Consider the following 22,806-nt stretch of genomic DNA (forward strand, 5'->3'; position numbering starts at 1 on the left):
CTCGAACCCGATGATTTCGGACGGGTTGGCCAAGTTCGGTGCCTGCGTGAGAGGCCGGACACCCCTCACAGGCTGCGATGGACGGGGGGGAAGCAGCGCGGCCCAAACCGCCTCAGTCACCCGAGGTAGGGACACTTCTAACCGGTGACCGGCCGCTGAGCGACCCGCGGCGGGGTGATGAGGGATAACGGGACGCGGGGATGCGGAGGGGAACGGCGCCGGCGTGGCGGGCACGGCTGCCCGTGAGGGGCGGGAGGAGCGGAGAGGAGGGGAGGGGAGGGGTCGGCGCGGGCCCGCGCGGCGGCGGGAGCGCGCTTGGCGGCAGCTGGTGGCCCGGCGGGGCACCGCCACCCTCGGCTGCACCGCGCCGGCCATGGATCCCTTCCCCAAGGACGGCGAGAGCGCGGCGGGCGCGGAGCCCAGCCGGGGCGCGGCCCCCTCCAGCGGGGTGGTGGTGCAGGTCCGGGAGAAGAAGGGCCCCCTGCGCGCCGCCATCCCCTACATGCCGTTCCCCGTGGCTGTCATCTGCCTCTTCCTCAACACCTTCGTGCCGGGGCTGGGTAAGGAGCTCCGCAGCCCCGCACTGGGGCCGGGCGGCAGGGCGAGGGGGGTCTATGGGGAGAGCGGTTGCTGGCGGCGGGACGCGCTCTCCTCACCGGGGCCAGACCCCGACGCGGAGGCAACTTTCCTCGACGACGGCGCTGCGAGGAGGGAGGGGACGAGGGAACAAGGGAAGGAGGCGGCGAGTCCCTGCGCCCCGGAGCAAAGTTTTGCGGCGGGGTCCCCGGGAAAGCCGTCGTGTTCCTTGGGACCGCCGCGGCGCCGTAGCGCGGCTTCCCGGGACAGCGGGCAGGGAGCGGGGCGTGCGGCCCCGGGGTCTGAGCGCCCATCCCCGCGCCTTCAGCCCCGTGCGCCCGTCCGCTCCAGCCGGGGCACAGCCCCGCACAGGGAATGGCGTGGTTTCGGGCTGTCACGGCTCTTGCGAACTGTCATGTTAGTCCGAGGACCGAGGCGCAGCGCGACCGTGTCACTCAGCAGCTGCAGAGGCAAGCTGCCCGAGTTTCCTCAGGAGACCCTTGGAAAATGTTGGTCCTGTAGCATTGCTCTAAGAAGCCGATGTCCGGAGAAACTGGGGACTCACGGTTTCTCAATATGAAGTCCCTAGTGAGTGACTCGGGTAACGCATCCGTGAGCTGTGGCTGTGATCACAGAACAGTTTGGGTTAGAAAGCACCTCAAAGCTCATCCAGTTCCAATCCCCTGCCACGGGCAGGGATTTCCACTAGAGCAGGTTGCTTCAAGCCCTGTCCAACCCGGCCTTGAACACTGCCAGGGATGGGGCAGACACAGCTTCTCTGAGCACCCTGTGCCATTGCCTCAGCACCCTCACAGGAAAGAATTTTAACCCCTTCTCTATTTCACTTTACTGCTTTTTAGTTCAGAAATACTCACTCACTGCAAGCAGAGCCTAGACTTTGAACAGTTACAAAGGCACCTGGAACTGAGAACTAAACACAAACATTCCAGGTGCAGGCAAAACCATCGCATTTAAACAAACCCAAACCCATTAGTCCATACCTTGAATCTCTCATAGTCCTTTCTTGTCAGCCTTTTCTGCTACTCTGGCCACTGCCGAAGCCTTCTTTGTGGTATGGGAGTATCTCCCAGCTTGCCCTGCTTTTAAAGAGCTACTTAATTGCTTGGTGTGTTTCAGGTGGCTTAATTCTTTCATGAATCTGAAATTCTCTAAGTTCTTCTGATTAAAATATCACTTAAGTCTGAGTGGTAAACTGTGTGCAGTGTGTACAAGCCAGTGCTATTCCAATGTGTTTGCTTTGAACCTGCAGATGTGTTTCAGAGGGAAACTTCCACTGTTTGAAATAGCTCCGAATTTTCTTGTGGAAAGAATGGCATTGTGCTTCCAGCTGTAATGCTGCTTGCTCAGGTGTGTTGCTTTCATAGCCCTTGTGCGCAGCCACCTGCAGAACCTGGAGTGATGCATCAAACAGAAACTCCCCGGTTGAGTGCTTTCATGGGGTTTTAGGTTATGGTTATTTAGCAGTTAATTTCCCACCATCTTCAGAGAGAGCTGTTCAAAGCCAGAGCTTTCAAAGAGAATGTAGTTTTCCGTTGGCGTCAAAGAAACTACATCTTCACTGCAGATGTACAAGAAAAAAACCTGACTTACCCTGTCCTTTTCCTCATTTGAATGATCTTATACTTCAAACTGTGCTGCTTTCCACAGCACAGTAGAAAACACTCTGTGTTCTTCTTCATCCTAGGAGGGTAGATCTCCATAAGCCATCCTTGTGCCAGAGCTGGCTTGAGGTGTGACTATCTCTGGCTGCTGCTGCAGGGCTGCTGGACATAGCCAGTGTTGTGCCTTCCATTGCATAGAAGACATTGGTGAAGGAGAACAGTAGTTCTTCTACAGTAGTGCTTCTTCTAAGGTAGTGCTTATTTTCCAAGGGCAAGTGTATAAGGCTCCCAATCTGTGCTGGCTTGAAAGCTTGAGAGGTGAATCTGGACTCTGCAGCCACGTTGGTTGCGTTATCACCAACTGGTTGCACCAGCCCAAATGGATTTAATCCTATTTCGGGGTTGGTTTTTCTTTTTCAACAGGCAGAGATGTTTTTTTTTAAGCTTGTTTTCCATTTCAGCAGTACTTTCTGGCTGTCAGCACCACTGTTCCTCCCAATCTTCTGCTGCAGAAGTAGCAAAACAAACAAACTACAAATCAAATCCATGTGGTGCTCTCACAGATTGGTGAAAAGCATCATTTGGAGATGCATCCTGAACTCTGTATGCAAAGCATAGCACTCAGGCTGTGCATAAATGAACCATTCTCTTAATGAAGCTGCTAATATCATACGCATTTTGATAGAAAATTTACTCCCCGATAATATACACTAGAAGTGACTAGAATATGGCTATTTACAATCACAGGCATATCCTGTCCTATATCACATAGCCCACACATAAGGGGAAACAGGAGGAACACAAATCTACTGGCAGGAATAGTCAGAGTAAAAAGGGATCTTGTGTTACTGTCGCACTTCAGCCATCTCGATGAACTGAGCAACACTTGTAAAATAAATACTGTTTGCAGTGGTGTGAAGTGTTCGTGTCTAAGATGTGAGCCTGTTCCCAGGGAAGTTAATGGCAAAATTCCCATCGATTCCTGTAGTCCAGATTTATAACATGTTAAAATGATGTTTCACAGGCTGTTTATTTGGCCTGCTTAGGTGGGGAGTGTGACTGTGTTTACAGGGCAATGGAGGTTCTGTTTTTCAGTCCCTGAATTCATTCCTCCCTTATTTTGTACGTAGTTGTCATTCATGTGTAGACTCTGCAGTGCAATTTCAATGAAGGGTCAGAAGCCACTGGGATACACAGGAAAATTGGCAGCACCAAATACACCAAGTGTTCCACTGCTTGGAGGCTGGTGCGTTTGAGGTGTTCATTAGTGCTCAGTACCTCAAAACAGTGATATCCAAACAGAGCTTGGGCTCCGTTGCAGGCTACCAGATACTCAGGTAGCCCCAGCATCTGAAAGCCTCTATTTTTTTTTTCAGTTAAAGTAATTTCCATGTATTATGGAAGTCATCTGTGAGGGTGAAATCTGAGAATCTGAAACCTTCAGTTTCTTTTCCCTTTCCACTCTTCGTGTTTTGCAGTAGTACTCTATTTGGACAGGAGAAGTAGCACTTTCTCTTTGTTGATAGTCACTTCATTTTTTCCAGTTGGTTAATTTTCAGGGTTCTATGCAGGATCCCACAGCTGCAGGTTTTAAGATGCATTGTAAACTGGGGTTTAATTACTTTTTGCATAATATGTTACAAAAGACTCATGGTGCGTTTTTCATACCCGTCGGATATGTTAACTTTCGTCTTGCCAAAACTTTAAATTCAGACCAAATACAACCTAAAAAAGCTTGATTAGCCCATCTACTTGTAATCTGTTTTGCAGAACAGCCTTGGATTTACACATGGCTTCCATGCACTGGGATAGACACAACCACTTGGAGATGTCCTGGGTCAGGATTTTCCATGGTCTGATGCGATCTTCCCCATCTGTATGGGATAGGGCTGCAGGGCTGAGCTGTAATGAAGGTGTCCCTAGCTCAGGTTCATAAAAGGAGCAGCTAGAACGAAAGGGAGAAGGGGGAGCTGGTGTTGTCAGTGAGTGCTGTAGCAACACCCATTGTGCTGTTGGCTACCAACGATCCAGCTCTGCCGCAAGCACCCTGTGCCACCTTTAGTTTGGCTTAGAGCTTCTGGAGCAGGCTCTGAGGCCTTGGGGTCAAATCATGCTGTGACAAGCTCTAGAGAACGGAAGGTGGTGACACCACCAGATAAATGGTGGTGTATCGTCTCTTTTCCAGCTCCCGCAGGACTGAGCAGTGTGCACCTCCAGCCGGTACGTGCTGCAGATGGCAGTTGAGAGAAGGGGCTGGCCATGCCCTTTAGCTGGCAGACTGTGTTCTCTTGGAGCTGCCGTGTGCCAGTCAGCGTGGGAGAAGATCTGGCTCCTTGTCATTCCCTGAGCTGATACATGGGAATCTTGCCCTCCTTCCTACCCGTTTTTCCGTCCCTCAACATCACGTGTGTGGGAGGGGGGAAACGAAGAAACGAGAACTTGAGGCAAATGTGAGAAGCGAGTGGAATTATCTCAAAGTATGAGGTATTCTCCAAGATGAATCCCTCCTGTCAGGAAGGGGGTGGACTTTTGGATCACAGCCTGAATTACGCTATTTTTATGCAGGGAGTAACTGAAATACGTAACGTGAAATTGTGTTAGCGCAGGATAGGAGAGCAGCCACCCATGTGCCGTGAAATAGCCGGTGGAGGAGATCATGAGTGACAGCTTCTCACAGACAGCTACAGAAAGAAGGGATGATTCCCAGCCCACTAAACTTTGTTCTCCACATTGTACAGCTCTCCTGTTCCTGGGTGTGTCAGCTCCGTACTGAGTCTTCTGCCATCTGTTAGTTCTGCTTGAATCTCGATAGAGCTCAAGGGCTAGACCTTCAACTGCGTAAATACAGCTTTACATGCTCAATTTATAGAAGCCAAGCATCTGCAGAAGGCTCTCATTAGAAGCCACGGCTCTCTTCAGCAGCGTGAGCTCTCCAAAGAGCTGAATAGAAGTGCAGAACACAACACCCAGGGAAGTTGCAGGGATGAGTGCTGCATAAAATTACCAATACCCATTTTATTTTTGTTGTTGGAATGGTAAATATGGATGCCTCAAGCAAACATCCATCGCCTTCATTATTGAAACAAAGACTTTCAAGGGAAGAAAACACATTTTCTTATCTGCAGTAGGACAAATACTGCAGAAAAGAAATAGGGGCTTTCCAGCCTCTGTGCATTGAGACCTCAAACTTGTTTTGGCTGTTGTCTTCTTAATCATGCTTGTTTTTCCCATGGACATGCAATCCAGTGAATCTGGGTGATGTACAAGCTGCTTTGTGGAAAACACAAGTTTTTCAGGTGTTTTTATGGATCTGTGTTTGTGAACATTATTACCGGAACTCTTTAGCTAACGCTGCCTTTCAGCCTGTAACGTAGAGACTGCTGGTAGTCTGCAGAAACAAGCTATTTGCTCATGAAAGCGTAATTAAACAAAGCAAACTTCCTATCGGTAGGCTTCACTGTTGCATTTTGATCTTGACAGGATCAAAAAGTTCTTTGTGGTAATTTCTTCATCTGCTTGTGCAAGGCAACCTGTGATAGAATACCTGCATCCTGGTTACTGCTCCATCGCTGGCAGCGGTATCAGCTGTGCTGTACATATTCCTTACGGTGAGGTAAAGCTGGGCACAAGAAGCACTGAATCTGCAGGTTTCTCCTCCTGCAGGTTCTGTTCTTGTCAGTATGGAGAAATCCATTGATTTTTTTCCTAAAACAAAGATTTAAGTGACAAATCTAAATGTCTTATATAACTCACTTGGCTGATCAGATTGAACAGGCACTCGACAATCTTGCCAGCACAGGGTAGTCTGGAATATTTTTGTGCCACGAAGTGTCTGGACCATCTAAAATGACAAACAAGCTTGAAAAAGATCAGAAGTGGTTCTCAGATAATTTGTGATCAGAATAAATGCCAAATTATCTCAAGTTTGTGGCTCCTTGGTTGCGACAACTCCAGCTTTGTATGTGATCAGCAGAAAAACAAGCAGGTTTTATCTCTGCTGAGGGATCTGGCGTGCTCCCTCGGTTTTAATCCAGTGTCCAATGGCACCATGCCCTGATGTGTTTTAGGAAAAAAAAAGCTGCTTTCTGCTTTGTGGCTCCATTTTATTAGCCCATACTTGCCTGAATACTTAATATAGTCTATTCTTGTTCCCTTTCCTATGTTTTACACTGAATCTCTTCCTTGACTTTATCCACTTAGCCGTAATAGTCACATATGTACCAGCCATCATCCTCCCATAGCTCATTCTTGACTGCAGTCTCTATCACAGTTGAAATATTTAGTACTGTTTATGCCCTTTGGTCAGTATTTACTCGTCATTCCTAGTTGGTAGAAGTCAGCTGTTGAGCTCTACTTGCATTTACAGTGACTTCTTGGTTCATTTAGCTGTCAAGCTGTGCACCAGCCCAGTGCTGCTGCTTTTCCATTGCTGCCACACCAACTTAAATGCAAACAAGTTTCTCTTCCCTCCCTCATACCTTCTGTTTCCGTCAAAACAGAAGACAAAAGAAATGGCCAGTGACATTTTTCGCTGGGTTTTGTTCACTGCTTGTCATCGAAGCAGTTCTGTGGAGGTATTCATTACTTAACGAATACGTAAGGAGATGGAGTTTGCTCAGCATCTTGCAGTCCTCTTTGCCATTTAATGCAATTTGGACAAAGGTACTTGAAGATTTAGAGCGAAAGTGGGAGCAGGCAGGAGAGATGAGCTGTTAAATGGCCAAGTAAACCAACTGAATTTTAAGGAGTCTGGAATGCTGTTCCAGAAGAAGGTTGTGATGTGGAGAAAAATAAAGAATCAAGCCCAGAAGGAGAAAAGTCCATTCACTGATAATTGGTGAGAATGCCAAAGCACTGAAACTTCTTGCAGTAAGAGAGAAAAGGAGTGAAAGGATTCGAAGATGAAAGTGCATTTTGGCTGGTCTGGATTGCAGGATGGGCTGAATTGTTCTGCTGTGAATCAGTGGGTGTCAGAGGTGTACAAAGTGATGAAGCACAGTTGCCTGCAGCAGTTTGCAGGCAACAAACTTTATCTCTGCTCTGTAGCGGTTGTGTTCAGGATAGGCAAGGGAGGAGCAGGAAGCAGAAACGAGGTTCCTCAGGCTCTTCCTTAGCCGTCAAATCCCATGAACACAAATACAACCATAGCAGCTGGCAAAAAGAACAAGGGTGAATTTTAGACTGTATACAATTTTGTATTCTGTGGAGAAAGGAGTGATTGGATACTGAAGGGATTCTAAGTTAGTCCCTAAGTTTGAAAAAGGGACTGGAATGTGCAATTAATTTATGAAAACTTTGATTCAGAGGTAACCTGGAAAAGAGAGAAGGAAAAGAGCTTTCTTCTTTTCTTACTTTCTATGAGATATTAATGTCAATCTGTCACATAACATTCTGTTGTCTTTGGACTTGTCTTCATTTTAGAAGTCTGCATTTAAAGTTACACAGTTGCAGTACTGCAGTGGATGTATATAGGCTTGGTTGTAGCACTGTGCAAAGATGCTAGTCAATGGAGATAGAACAGGATAGAATAGTTCAGTTGGAAGGTACTTAACAACGATCGCCTAGTCCAACTGCCTGTCCACTTCAAAGCTGACCAAAAGCATGTTAGGGGCATTGTCCAAATGCCTCTTGAACACTGAAAGGCTTGGGGCATCGACCACCTCTCTAGGAAGCCTGTTCCAGTGTCTGACCACCCTCTTGGTGAAGAAACGTTTCCTCATGTCCAGTCTAAACCTCCCCTGGTGCAGCTTTGAACCATTCCCACATGTCCTATTTCTGAGTACCGGGGAGCAGGGCTCAGCACCTCCCTCTCCACTTCCCCTCCTGAAGGAGCTGTAGAGAATGATGAGGTCACCCCTCAGCCTCCCTTTCTCCAAACTAGATAAACCCAGGATCCTCAGTCCCCCCTCCCAGGACATCCTTCCAGCCTGTATCTGAAAGAAGGTAAACCAGTGCTTGGGATGTTTTTAGCATGAAGGTTCTGGCAAACCTTACTGACACTTATCAGTGCCTTACACAAGTTCTGCTGGAAGTTACTGCTCCGGCAGCAAGGGAAGCAGAAGGGAATGCTCACCTCTGCTGCAGCTATTGCAGTTCACAGCCCAGCATCTTGCTTGAAACTGCAGTTTGAGCTCATTTGCCTTTCAGATGCTGCTCTGTGAACTAGAGCACTTGTGGTGTGATGCGCGCTTAAGGAAGCTGGTGTGGCAGCCATAACAGAGCTGATGTGTTCCGCAGCAGAGAGCTGCATCACACAGCAACCTTAGACATCATTGAATACAAGCCAGATGCAGGACGTGACATCAACATGGGCCTCACGTGAGAAAGAAAAGTTTGTGTTGGTCAGCTTGCTTTAGGGATTCAAGGAATATAAACCCTGGGTTTCCCTAATTCTGCTGAAGATTGGGAATTTTTCATAAAGCGAAGGAGTTAATTCCTCTTCCCAGGTTTTTTGAGCATTTGTGTTAACTAGGAGCTCCAAAAGGAAAATATTGTAAAAGCCTGAGAAAAATCACATGCAGTTCTACGTGGCTATATTTCACTTGTTGAGTCCCAAATGTTTTAGATTTACTAGGTTTCATTCGGTGTAGAGTCAAGGAAAAAATAAGTAGAACAGAATATTTGATTTAAAATACTCATTTCCACAGGCTGTTTTTTCTCCCTCTTACCACTTTAGATGGAGTTAGAAGCTGCTCCCACCCTCCTTCCTCCTTATTTTAAAGTCCTTATAATAAAGGCAGTTCAAAGCTCAGTTTTTCCATTCCAAGTGAGTTACAGGCCAAGCAATTTCTACTTGATAGACCCTCAAGAGGTCTAGCAATGCAGTCCTGACTCCAACCACATTTGGTGTTTCCTTAGAACCCTGTCCCCTGAGGCTCTTGATTACATGAGAATCTTTGCTTTTAAGAAGAGGAAGAAAAATGAACTCTCATGGCTTTGGAGCAGGATTTGAAGACATGATCCTGTCTCAAGAAAAGGGAGGCAAATGGAGGGGGAAGGAAAGCTTCGGAGAACCTGATTAATGATGTTTCAGCACTATTATACTGAGCAATAATGACGGCAATATTATACTGAGCTTTAAAATAGAAGCAGATACGTTGCTAACTAATCTACAACTCTGCCAGACTAGACCAACCCATGCACACTTACGTCTTTGAGCATATGATCGTGAAATACCCAGACTAGTAAATATAAATGAGATGGTTGATGAAAGCTGATTGCTAATACGCTAACTTAGAAGTTCCAGTATAAGCATAGAATCATAGAATGGTTAGGGTTGGAAAGGACCTTAAGATCATCCAGTTCCAATCCCCCTGCCATGGGCAGGGACACCTCACACTAAACCATCTCACCCAAGGCTCTGTCCAACCTGGTCTTGAACACTGCCAGGGATGGAACATTCACAACCTCCCTGGGCAACCCATTCCAGTGCCTCACCACCCTCACAGGAAAGAATTTCTTCCTTATATCTAATCTAAATCTCTGTTGCATACCCAAGGGATATTCATGGTCAAATCTTGCTAGAGGGAAGAGTGAATACAATCAATAGAGAAGCTCTTGAGACATAATTGTGTTCACCACAGGGGCTCAACCTGTACCACATGTCTAACTTGAGTAGCAATGCTTATACAAGGAACTGCACGGGGCACCAAGACTGCCATCTTTGTGAACATGAATTTAAATCTATCACAGCTAATTATTCATCATCTCACCATCTTGCCATTTGTCAAGGCTGAGCTCTTAGTGTGCCACAAGCGCTGATGAGTATTTACACAACACCTAAAAGTGCCCTGAGTTTGTGGGCAGTGATTTTGTCCGGTATACACAAGCAAGTTTGTAAAGGATGCAAAACCTGGATGGTCAAATTAACCCTGAGATTGTGTTGGAAAAAAATTAACTCCTTCAAAATAAGAATGTTGTTTTCATAGAGTGTTTGTACGTATTTAGGTAAGCCCTTGAAGAAGTGAGATGTTAATGAAGATTTAATAAACTAGATTATAATGAGCCACTGCTAGGAGTTTACTATGTTAAAAAGTTGAGTCATTTTACAAAGTATGAATCATAATATTTATACAAAATATTTTACCTGAAACAAAATAAGCCCAGTGATACATTAGTATAACACTGTCCAGCTGAAACAGTTTTGCTGTTTCAAGTTTAGAATATGTATTTATTTGTATGTATTCATCTATTACACATACCCAGATGGTGAGGTGGGATCTTGGGTTTAAATAATTTCTTCCTCATGTAGGTAGGTAACCATTTGTTGTATGTTTTTCAAAGGCATTCATAAAAGAATGGATTTTAGGTTTCATAAATGGTTTTGTTAATTTGCTATTTTTATAATACTTGCAAGACCTCCTCTGTTGCCATGACAATTTGATTTCCATAAACATGGTTTTTTGTGTGCGTGAATATCCAACATTGTATTTTCTATGCTGTGCTGGGAGGAGATGGCAACTTGATACCATAGGAATCACTATGCAGAGAGGTTCATACAGTCAGGCCTCTTTCACTGACACTGGTCAAGACTCGATTCTTTATAGTAAGAAAAATAAGCCCTTGGATCGAGGTTTATATATTTGTATTTCCTGTAAATTAAGAGACTATTTTTCCATGTCTCCTTGTAAACATGGGTTTGGAGTCAGGAAGTTTTCAGTTGCCTTTCCACTGAAAATTGCTTCCAAGAATCTGAAGACTAAATTCTAGCCAAGAGTATGGCTGGACCTCCTTGGATCTACATATACAAAAGAGTTGTAAGGGCATACAACTCATTGTCCTGCAACCCGGTGTGGAGTTGGTTTTGTGGTGGGAGGGGTTCACAGGAGATTCAGGCCTGTGAGAAAGTGGGTGAAAATGGAGATGTGTGAGGTGCAACAAGAACAAAATCCTTTCTAGCAGTGGGATCATCTCCACACCTTCCTTTTGTCTTTGTGAAACGATTGCAATAAACCAGCCTTGTTTCCAAACCCATTTGCACCAGAGTGATTATTGAGTAGCCTGTTGAAAGGAGTAGCTACATTGGTTTTGATGTAGACATTTGGGTTAGTGCAGATTCTGTGGGTTGGCCATTAAATTATCTTCCTTGATCTATTTAATTGTGAAAGCATTGCCATATCTTCCTGTCTGTACTACCAGGATAATGGTTTTGCTATGTGTCTCTTTCCTTTCGCTGTGCACCTGGCAAACCAATCAATAATAGAGAAGGCTTAGCAGGGGGTTTAGAAAACCAATCATAGGGTCATAGAATGGTTTGGGTTGGAAAGGACCTTAAGATCATCAAGTTCCAACCCCCTGCCATGGGCAGGGACACCTCATACTAAACCATGTCACCCAAGGCTCTGTTCAACCTGGCCTTGAACACTGCCAGGGATGGAGCATTCACCACTTCTTTAGGCAACCCATTCCAGCGCCTCGTCACCCTCACAGTAAAGAATTTCTTCCTTATATCCAACCTGAACTTTCCCTGTTTTAGTTTAAATCCCTTACTCCTTGTCCTATCACTACAGTCCCTAATGAAGAGTCCCTCCCCAGCATCCCTATAGGCCCCCTTCAGATACTGGAAGGCTGCTATGAGGTCTCCACACAGCCTTCTCTTCTCCAGGCTGAACAGCCCCAACTTTCTCAGCCTGTCTTCATACAGGAGGTGCTCCAGTCCCCTGATCATCCTCATGGCCTCCTCTGGACTTGCTCCAACAGCTCCATGCCCTTCTTACATTGAGGACACAAGAACTGCACACAGTGCTGCAAGTGGGGTCTCATGAGAGCAGAGTAATACTATTTTTTAAATAACCCCAATATTTAAGACTCAGCATCATGAGGTTTTTTTCCTCCTACTGAAATTCTATTGTGGCTACAGAGGGCTGGTGGGATGGTTCCTTGTCTTGTGTAAAAGAGAAAAGAGCACAGAAGCTACAATCACTGGCAATTGTGAATACAGAAACGTTCTTTTGTTTTCCCTTTTAAAATCCACAAGGTAGTTTTATACATTGACTTGCATCCGAGTACTTATTTCACTCAGCCCTCTGCGCCTCCCACACATCCCACAGAAACAGCATTCAAATGGATCCTCCTTTGAAGCTGACTCCCTGAGGTGATCTAACTTTCGTCTTACTTCCATTGGTCAGCTGTACCCAGTGACCTGATTTCTGTGCGTTGAGACCCAGTCCCTTATACTGTGTACTGCCACAGAAGGCCCACATTCATTCGCACCCATGTGGCAGAGGTGTACGTAGCTGCACAAGTGCAAAGCAGAGCTTGGAGCAAGCCATGAGTGTGAATAGAAGAACTGGGAGGACTCTTGTGTTCAGCCATTAGCCATTCTGTGTCTTGATCCAAATAACTCCTTACACACAAGGGTTCCAACAGGCAAATTCTCATTTCCATAAGTTAAGCCTCAGTATTCCCGCTTCGCATGGTAGATTTGGCAAACATAGTTAAAAGTAAGATCTCTCTGTGCTGTTGAATGTTAGTAAAAGATTCAAAGCTGACAATGAATACAAGATCTTTTTTTCTGTGTATTAGCTAAATATGGTATACATGGTACAATTGAAAATCTGGCACATGTGTTTGTATGTTCTGATCTCAGATCGGTGCTTACAATCCACTAGATGTTCTTTCAGTGCTCATTTAGTCTGTGTGCCAAGGCAGACTTGGACAGAGAGGATGTCCGCTTTCTAGCTGCTCTGTGGACTCCAGGTCACATTGCTGGGAGCAACAAACAGTCATTTGAACTAGTGCAAATCAGGTACAAAACTTTCCCATGTCAAGCTAAACCCACTTATCAGAACTGAGAATCCACAATGTGCAGCAGTGTGATGTTGAGCCTCTAGGATTTTTAATTCTTCTAACATTGAGCTAGCCCCTTGAGCCTGTTCCTGTTGAGTATGACTGTGAAGAACTGAGCTCTTACATTGCACTTAAAACCAGGGAAGACTCTTCCTATGTTGCAGTACCAAGTTGGACTTCCCAAATCAGCCAGCAACCAAATCTGAGGCTGTTGCATCACAAAACTTACTCTGCTTTCTCCTTTACAAGTGAGGTTGTTTTAAATATTTATGACACTTCACACACTACTAAATGTTCTTTAGCATGCTTAGGAAAAGGAATGATACATAAATGACACAAGACCTTATTTCAGTGACTGTGATATAAGTCTTCCCTGAGAAGTCCTCTCTACTGGTGTGACAAGTGCCAAGTAGGTACTTCAGCAGGGTAAGTCCTATTACAGTACAGAAACATGAAGGAAGAGTTATGTCACACATTTAGAGTGTTTACAGTCTGAATGGAGAAGTCAGAGGAAGTCACCTGCTGCAGATTGTTCAGGAAGTTAGTGGCAGAACCAGCAAGAGAATCTACATGGACACGTAGTCCATTCAGTCCCTCAAATCCCACAGCCATACTTTAGCTTCCATTGATCTCTTCCAAGGAAGATGTTTTTAATGAACTGCCTCCATCACTCTTGCACTTTGTGTTCAACAGGAAGCAAGGTGGTATCTGTGCCATGCGTTAGTGAAAAAGCAATGAATAAGTAGGATGGACGAGGCAGTCGGTAGTTCGGATGGGCTGGTTACCCCCTCACGGGATCCTATGATCTGCTTTATGCCTGTGAACGCTACACGCTGTCTTGTATGAAGGGAACTTCAGCATGTTTTAGTTAGTACATGGCAAAAGACCCCAAAGCCAAACAAGCACAGATGCACCCTAGAGTTGCCATTTAAAAGAACACCAATTTGTACTGTGCCTTGTAGTTTAGTATTAACAGATATTTGCAGTAAGTAGGTTCCACTGTGTTCCTGCTTGTTTATGCCACGATTGTGTGCAAAATGAGGCCTGTGGCCTTAAAATGTACCATTTTAAAATGCATTATACAGTTGTGTAGGTGACCATGGCACTGTACAGGCAGAAGAATGGTTCCTACCCCAGAAGGTTGCGATATAAATGTAGCCCCAAGAGTCAGATCTGATTTAAAAGAAATCTTAATAAAACCCCACAATACAGTGTAATGAAAAGAAAAATACTTCCTTGAGTTGTATGTTTAAAGGCAGAGTTTTAAAGGCACAGCTGGGACTTGTTTCTTAGCAACAGGGCTCATCTAAGCCATACAAACACTGTCATGTTGGAAAAAGATACCCTCAAGAAAGGCAGTATGAAAGGAGCTAGAAACATCAAATTTAGATGTCTTCCTGCTGTTGCAGGAGCATTTCATCAGCACTGAAAAGCCTTCAGGCAACAACCAAGGTAATTTTGATCTACTGTAGTGATTAGAACAAAACCCTTGTCTTTACTGCTCTTTCTCAGCATGGAATAATGGCAGAGGTATCAAGTTATGTGCATTGGTATTACAGAGATGGCATAAACCATAGTTTAGGTCCCATCTTCCTTGTGTATCCATAACAACACAGCTGCAGTCTACACCGAGGGTATGGAAGTCCTGCAGGACAAAGTCCTTGCTCTGTTGCAGCTCGTGCTGTATCCAGTACTAGATGTTTCAGAGGAAGACCTTTAATGAGCAGAGTTGACTGCAGTAACTTACGAAATGCTAAGATGAAGGGAGAACTAGATAAAGGGCTGCTGTTGGTTAGTATGGACATTAGGAAAGAAGTATCAGTATGTTCAAAACAGAAGAGAAAAATACATGCAGAATTATTTGCATATGTAGAAGAAATATTGAAGGGTTATAAATAGTTTCGGGCCAGACGTTTGAGAGGGATAAGAACCATGTTCATGTTCTCTCCCTGCTGAGCAGTTTGGCTCAGCTGTTAAATCTTCACTAACTGGAACATAAAAAGCACTTTTCCAATAGCCTTGTATCGCCTTAATCCCAGATCTAAAATGTGATGTTTCACACAGATACCATGAATGGTGCAGGCTATGCCTGTCTTACATGATTTGCCACTAGGCTAGCAATGATGATACTGAACTCTTCCACAGCACCAGACAGGTTCTGCTTTGTACAGCCAACCAATGTGTCAGCAAAAGCTCCAGCACCTTCTCCTATTACTCCTTTCTTCCTTAAGGTATGCTCCGATTTAGGGACTGCTACCCCACAAGTTGTGACTGCATCCCTCTTTTGTAGTAGCCTTTGACCTTTCTTCTATGTGTATTTTGATCAATATTAGTTCAATTAGTAGCAGTGAGAGTTGATCACACTGTCTTTGCTTCTTCCAGTCCTCTTCCCATTCTCATCCCACCCCAAATCTGATCTTACCTTCTGTCAGATAGGCAAATAGAAGAGCAAGTTCCACATGACTCATAGCTACTAGCATATGCACTGGCTTGAAGCATCCTGCTGCCAAACACACCACCTCTGAGGTAAGGCATGGTGGGCTTTGTGCAAGGCATCATTCAGCCAGAAGGCTGAACACAATCCCGATGGCAGCTCAGGTTAGTCCAGTGCCCCCAAGAGCAGAGGAAGAGTTATGGGGGAGCTTAAGCAACAATATTCATTCTACCTTTGCAGGCACAGGTTGGTTTTGAGGCTCTTTGCACAAAGAGCAGGGTGATCTGTGGATCTTGAGCTTAAACTTCCCTTCTTGCCATCATCTTTCCTTGCAAGGAGTCACCACAGGACAGTGGTTCCAGTTTTAGAGCACAGTATGATCATTACAGGCTTCAGATCCTACAGTAGGCCCTTCCACACTGTCCTAATCACTTTAATCTGAGATAGAGACATGTAGTTTGCTATGGATGGCTTTGATGCGTCAGTGTTAGTGGTCCTGTTCCAATCCAGTGCCGAGGAAAGCAGTAAGATGCAGCTGCTTTGTGGCGTGGTCCTAGTGCATTGACAACTTTGGATTTTGGATGGAATAGATATTTTTCTTTAGAAAACACTAAGTGTAAAATTTAAGGTAATTTTTCATGATTGCATCTGGTTCAACAAATGTTCCTTTAAATGACAATAACAGGCTTCTGCTATCAGATTGTTCTGTGTAGCAGTCAGCTAAAAATACATGCTGATTTTTTTTGCCATTGCAGGCACAATAAAAGATGGCAGGATAGCGCTAATGTGTCAGATTGTTGCTTTTGTACAATACTGTACTAGGAATCTTATTTTGTAAAATGTGAGGGAAGAAAATTGCTCAATTTTTGAGTAAAATGAAAGAAAAATTAATTATTTTAGCTTGAAATGTGGGATTATTTGATGTTTAAGTGTAGGAAGCTGTAATAACTGTAGAAATAAACTTCAGGCGCCTATAGGAATTAGCATAGAAGAGTAAGGAACTGCTAAGCAGGAAGAGAACATTGTGGTATATAGCAGTATATCAGTGTTCAAAGAGTGGATCATTTCAGAGAGCACACAGTACCCCAATGCTTTAAGGGGGGGAAGCATGAACTCGCCATGGTTTGTGCTAGTGAATAGCTGTGTCTCTGCCACTACTTACTGACTTTGGGCAGGTGAAAGCATAGCCTTATGTTATTTGGTGGTTAGAACTGCAGATACCTATGTGTGTAAGAAGTATTTGACCTATTGATTAGTCTCAAAAGAGTACAGTCACACAGCAGTGATTTAGCTGATCTAGCCTTTATAAATTCTAAACATGGATGGGGACATTTAACTGTGTAAGTTGCTGCAACAAGTTACCTTGTGCCAGGAACTACAACAGATCCCCAACTCGGGTGTGGAGGTTGAGTTGCAGGGTGTATATAGGTAACAGGAACTGATGTTCATCAGCTCCAGAAGTCTTGGAATAGAGAGCATTTGATATGGTGTGCAAAGGGAAATTCTGGCTGGAGAATAGGCTACAGTGATTGAAATGAATGTAAGGAAAGAAGAACATGGAACTTGTTGACTTGAAAGAGAAAAGGAAAAAGTATTTGAGGTGACCAGAATGCATGGGAAAACTAGAGGGAGGAATTCAATATGTAATTCTCCTCCTTCTCTTCACTTGCGAGCCTGATTGATGAGAAGGTGGTTGGTGGTGTCAGTGAGAAGCATTCACTATGCAAGGGAATGGAGTTTGACTTTGCCATCTTTGCTAAGACAAAAGGATGTTCAAGCAGAAATAACAGAAGGACTAGGCAGGACATGGGAAAAGTGTCCTGAAGATACACAGGAGCTGAGTCACTGGTATAGAAATAGAGATGGCACATGAAGGCTCGTGTGTGGATGGAGTTTGAAGAAGGCACGGTATGGAAAGAACAGAAAACGGGGAAGGGAGTTGGGGAAGCTCAGTCTGTGCTTCTGAAATAGGAAGAGAAAGATGTAAAGCAGGGTGAGAGATACGGAGGACATGATAGGAGAGAGAAATACAGAGGTCCCAGCACTCACACAGGCTCTTTGCTGAAACCATTGTCACTACGGTCTGCAGAGGGGACTGAAGACTCATCTGCAAAAGAGAAGAAAATCGAGGTAATGTTGCAACATCTGCAGGACAGAGGGAGGGAGGAAGGCGGTTGGGGTTAGCTGGGGACAAGTGGAGCTGCAGGACTGACACAACTCTGCCGAAGTAGGAGACTTACAAGAGGCCTGTTTCTGTAGTGGGGTAAAGTGTAAATCTCACCTTCATTTCAGCTGTGCCGTCCCATAAACTGAATTCACATCACAGTGAATGTATGTGTCACAAGCAAACAGTGATAGAGTAAATCCAGAAATGAGCTTAAACCTCAGCTATGAGAAGCCATGGAGTTAGAGGAGCTGGATAAGTACTCTCCCAGCTATACAGCTTTCAGGCACACAACAAGGCTGGAGAGCCTGTCAGCGTGACCAGGCACTGTGGTCCTGCTCACATGGGGAGCAAGGAGAGCAGCCACACTGCCTGCTGTATGGAGCAGAACCTGTTCCTTACACAGCACAGACTTGCCAAGAGGTTAGGAAAGTGCAAGCATGCATATAGGATTGATTTCCTGCAATTTCTAGCTCTCCTTGAATAAGTATCCATGCAATTCATGTTGGCCCTGTTCAAGTTCACGTTTTAGTTTGATTCAGGCTCGCACTGAGCAGCAGGCATGGACGGTTCACCACAGCCTGTTACTACTATTCAAAAGAATAGTCTTTCTGCTGTTTGTACTGAACTGCTGCCAAGATCAGGTTAGACCTGATGAGCCAAATTAATCCCCAGTGTAACTCTGTAGCACTCAATGGATTTATGACAGAGATTAATCTGGGCCCAATATAGACATGGCATTTGGCAGAAGGAAAAGAACAACAAGAGCGATAAATAAAGGTTAGATGGATGGGCCTTCAGCTGTGCCTGCCCTTTCAAGAAGGGTTTTCCTTCTGTGCCCACCCCATCTTTCCAAGGAGATGTGTTCCTCTGCCTTCCCCGCTGCTTGCCCCACAGTCCTGAACCAAAGGAGCCTCACAAGGTGCAGGTGGCAGTCCTTGGTGGCCTAGAGGTTATGGAGCTTTTTGAGTCACTCCAGAGACTTTTAAGAGAGTAGATGATACCAGTTCAGGGGAAGATATGGCAGAAGTAGCCTTGGGAATATTTAAGAATGGCAGGATGAGCTATTTGGGACAGGGAGACCCTTCCAGGGTTCATACATTGCCTACCACATTGAGGTCCTGGCTGGCATGCAAATAGCAAATACAAATTCCCTTTCCTCAGCATGCTTGGTACCCTCCCCAGAAACCAGCCCTTTTTAGAGAACACCATAGAAAACTGGTTAAGAACTCAGGTGAACCCTTTAGCATTTACATAAGGGCTTCCAGCAGTGTTGCATAGAAGAGTTGAATCATTTAACCATTATCCCTAACCTGAGTGTAACTTATTCAACATGGGAATTATATAAAAGAACCACAGGCAGGATGAAACTGATAATTTCCAGTTTCTCATTGTATAACACTTTCCCTGGTGCATCTCGCTCAGTATAAATCTTCTGTAACCTCTGAATAACGGTGTCCTTGACTCACTGTATAATAGGGGTATTACTTTTCATATTTCACTCAGAATAATTGCATGCTATATTGTGATGTGGGGAACTTGGTTCTTTGTGATACCTACAAACAAATGCATATGCATTTTTGTCTAATGCTCACCAGTAGATAAATATTGGAACTCATTCAGTAAAGGGAAGATCTGTCCTGTAGCAGAAGTTAAGTGTAAATCAGCTTCTATTTCCTGAAAATTGGGAATGCAGGAACTCCTAGAGACATGGTGTGCAGGGAGCATTCAGATGCAAAGACCACATGTAAAATCTCACAAGCACATTTACTTGGCTCTGCAGAAGCTGGACCTTGCTGGACACAGCTGGCCAAGAAGCATTTACCTGGCTCCTGAACATGACCCTGTATTCATCTGTGTTTCTGACCTGCTCAACTAAGCTGTGCTGTTTGCTTTAGCTTTGCTTTCAGACAAAAGAGGACTAGACCCTGCAGAAATAATGATTCTTATCCAAGTCAATATTTCTTTTGCATTTAAAGAAAGCCCACACTTTATATAAGGCACCATTTCCTCTTAGTACAAAGGTATCTCCCGTCAGAGGCTGGCTGAGCTGTTTGAGATGAGCGAGCATGCATGCACTCAGAGGGGCAAGTGTCAAAGTGGGGGGAGCTGTTGACGTGAAGTTCACCTGTTTTGGCACGATCAGCAACTCAGACATGCTTTCTGCTTGGGTGTACTGATTGCTATGAGAGTAGTTGCACCTGATCTCTTAAGAACCAGAACAGCTCTTCACAATCAAATTGAAAAAATCATGAAGAGCCCTGTGTTCAAGTTGTGTAGTGGCATGGCTCTGGGAAGAGAAACAGAAAGATTAGCTAAGGCTTGTGTAGAGTAGTTAAAGTTACTGAAATGCCATAGAATGGCTGAGGCTGGAAGAGACAAGAGACTTCTGGAGGTCATCTAGTCCTTCCTCCAAGTGGGTTATACGAGAGCAGGCTGCTCATGTTCTTGTCCACGATATTGTAGGTGCTTGCTGATACAGATACAGTGCAGTAACCTCCATAATCTCCATTTTCTCCACCTAGTAAGAAATTTTCCTTTTAGAAAACAATGATAGCTGGGCTGAATTCATTTGTCTTGGCTGGTGCTCATATTCACAGAATCTGTAAGATCAGGGGTCACTCCAGCCTGCTCTATTTATGGAGCCTGCAGTGGGGCGATGTCAGGCATAAGGTACCACAGCTCATTTCTCTGCTGCCAGCAGCTCATTTCTCCACTGCTTTTGTTGGCCTGCCTGAGGCCTTTCCATGGGGAACCAGAAAGGCTCTAGAAGACTCTAGATCTCCCCATCTTCCTCATAGGAGCAAGATCGTAGACAGCAGGTGATGTGTAGAAGCTCATTCTGGCTATATGCTTCACCTCTACAATTATAGCTCCCATCTTCCTCACCAAGGAGTCTGGGTTTGTTACAGCCCACATCTGTGTGGTTCATTGTCATCCTCTGTGGTTTTGCCGGACAGGATAGGACATCTTTGTATTCTCCATTAGGTAAACTATGGTGAAATGAGATTGCTTGTTTTCTGTCTGAATCACCTGGAGGTACCAAAGGCAAACTTAAGAGTGTAAAGCATCACCTCCTAAATATTTCAGATGTTATGTACGTAAGTAAAACAGCAGCTTTGCAGAGGGTTGAGTAGATAAAGTGCTTTACTTTTCACCTAAGAAAGAATAATGCTTTTGTGAAAACTATCCTTTAAAAGCAAGACCTGGTCACTATCTGACTTACAGTAGCACTGAACAGAAGGGATGTAGCCCCATCATGTTAGGTGCATGAAAGATACTAAATTACCCAAGACAAGACTAGCTAAATAGGGGAAAAAAAGACTTGAAATTAGTGGTGCTAGCACCTTAATAATGTTACTCTGGCACTGCAAGAAGAAAGTCACCACTTAAGAGTTATTTATCAAGCAGCTGTAAAGCTAGGACTGAATTCTGGTCTCCCAAAACATATTCCAGACTCCCAGGTGCAGCACCACACCTCTGGGCTACCAAGTGTAACTGTCATGTCCCCTTTAAGTCCTGCTTGAGACACTTGGGCTCAAAATGCATGCACTGATATATCTTGGGTTAAAAAAGAAAGGTATTTTTTAGTCTCCTGCACATTTATCTCTGTACATTTGCCATGGGTTTGTTTTACATTCCTATGCTAACTTAAAAGATAGCTTGTACTTTGGGGTGATTTTGGAGGCTGATGCGCTTTATTACTCTTCCATTTCAGTTGTCTTGATTGGTAGCAAAACGTAATTGCTCTGCATCCCCATCTAACTGTCTAATAAGGTTAATCCTGTTTTGTGTCTTGATAGTGCCTAATTAAGATAGCTTGTCTTCACAGTTAAGGACTCCAGGGTATTAGAGCAAGCTCAGATTCACCGCTCTGTGAATCTCAGTAGTTAATCTATCCTTCCACAAGCAGAGCAAATGCAGTTTGGTAGCTTCAAAGGGCTAAAAATTCATTGCAAGGCAGTGATCAGAAAGACAGACAAGCTGCAGACCTCACCTTGAGCTGTGGCTGCTTGTCTGAATGCAGACAGATAAAGCAGGAGAAAGAACCTTACGTTGCCCTTAGCCTGCTGCTTTCCTTCTGCTGAAGAAGGGCACCCTGAAATGGGTACTAATAGCGCTTAATTATATGTGGGAAGGCAGCAGCAGGAAAACAGATGAGCATTTGATCTGGCTTCACCCAGCAGAACACCGAGTGCCTTTGTGAGCCCTTCACTAAAGGTGGGGGTTGAGACTGGAAGGTCACACACACCCTCTTCCCACTCTGTACCCCACAAAAATGAGTGTTACCGGGTACAGGCAATAAAGAATAAACTTCTGTTCATCATTATATAATTGGCAAGAGCCTTTGTGAAAGTTCTTGAGACTCCATAGCCTTTTCCTGTTTATTTTTCTCCTTTGTGAAGCTCATTTCTGAGAGCCTTTCGGAACTGGAGGTATCAGAAAGCCAAAAAAAGCTTTCCTTACAGGTGGTTTCATGGCCACTCAGAAGCAAAAGGGACTCTCTGCAGACATTCTGCTCTTGAAGCTTCCAGGTTTGTAAGGTTTGCGTGAAAAGCCACATCCCAATTAATTATATATCAACAGCATAAAATGGAATGACTCAAATTTTGTTTCTGGAGGTACATTAAAAAAGCCCCCAGAAAACTGATTTCTGGGGATGCTCGAGAACTGTGAATTAGGATAATAGTCTTAAAAACATGAGATATTTTAGTGGAAGATTCGAATCTCTTTGGTTCTCCTGTCACTTGGATCCTGAGCCCCTCCAGTAGGTAGGTACAGGGCAGCCTGGGACTAAGAGAGGCATGGCTAGCACCCAAGCTGGTGTTCCTGGGTAGCTGGTGCAAGGAGAGGGGAGTACAGGGTGGAATAAGCACCTAGCTTCATTGTAGACTGCGCAAATACAGGAAGTTCTGCATGGCAGGAGACAGCAGAGTGAGACCAGCAAGTAAGATTATTTCCATGGAACATAGCTTTTAATTTGCTGATAAAATTACAGGGTAGCATGAATGCATCCACTTAGGGCAGACGAGCCTATAGCAAAGTGCCCTATGCTGTAAACAGCAGTCATGCCTTATGTTTGTTGTTGTAACTGGAAGCCAATTACATTATTTCTCTCAATGCTCCATACTTAATAAGGATGCCAATTAATTGGACTTCTCTCCTTATTCCATTAGCAAGGAAACAAGTAAGGCTGCAGTGGCTCGGTTCTTTTCATAGCA

General features: G+C 44.6%; 1 protein-coding gene across 3 annotated transcripts in view; it reads left to right on the forward strand.

Moving 5' to 3' along the window:
• The first annotated feature begins 272 nt into the window (after positions 1-272).
• The window catches only part of STUM (stum, mechanosensory transduction mediator homolog), a 38,873-nt gene continuing 16,339 nt past the window's right edge, over positions 273-22,806 (forward strand). For all 3 annotated transcript variants that reach the window (XM_057400032.1, XM_057400031.1, XM_057400033.1), the window contains exon 1: positions 273-560. In XM_057400032.1, coding sequence (XP_057256015.1) covers positions 374-560 — 187 coding nt within the window. In that variant the 5' untranslated portion in view covers positions 273-373. The remainder of the gene's footprint in view (positions 561-22,806) is intronic.

Source organism: Pezoporus wallicus, unplaced genomic scaffold (assembly GCF_028554395.1).
Source record: "Pezoporus wallicus isolate ANWC-B61680 ecotype Strahan unplaced genomic scaffold, APGP_CSIRO_Pwel_v1 contig_7339, whole genome shotgun sequence".
NCBI lineage: Eukaryota > Metazoa > Chordata > Aves > Psittaciformes > Psittacidae > Pezoporus > Pezoporus wallicus.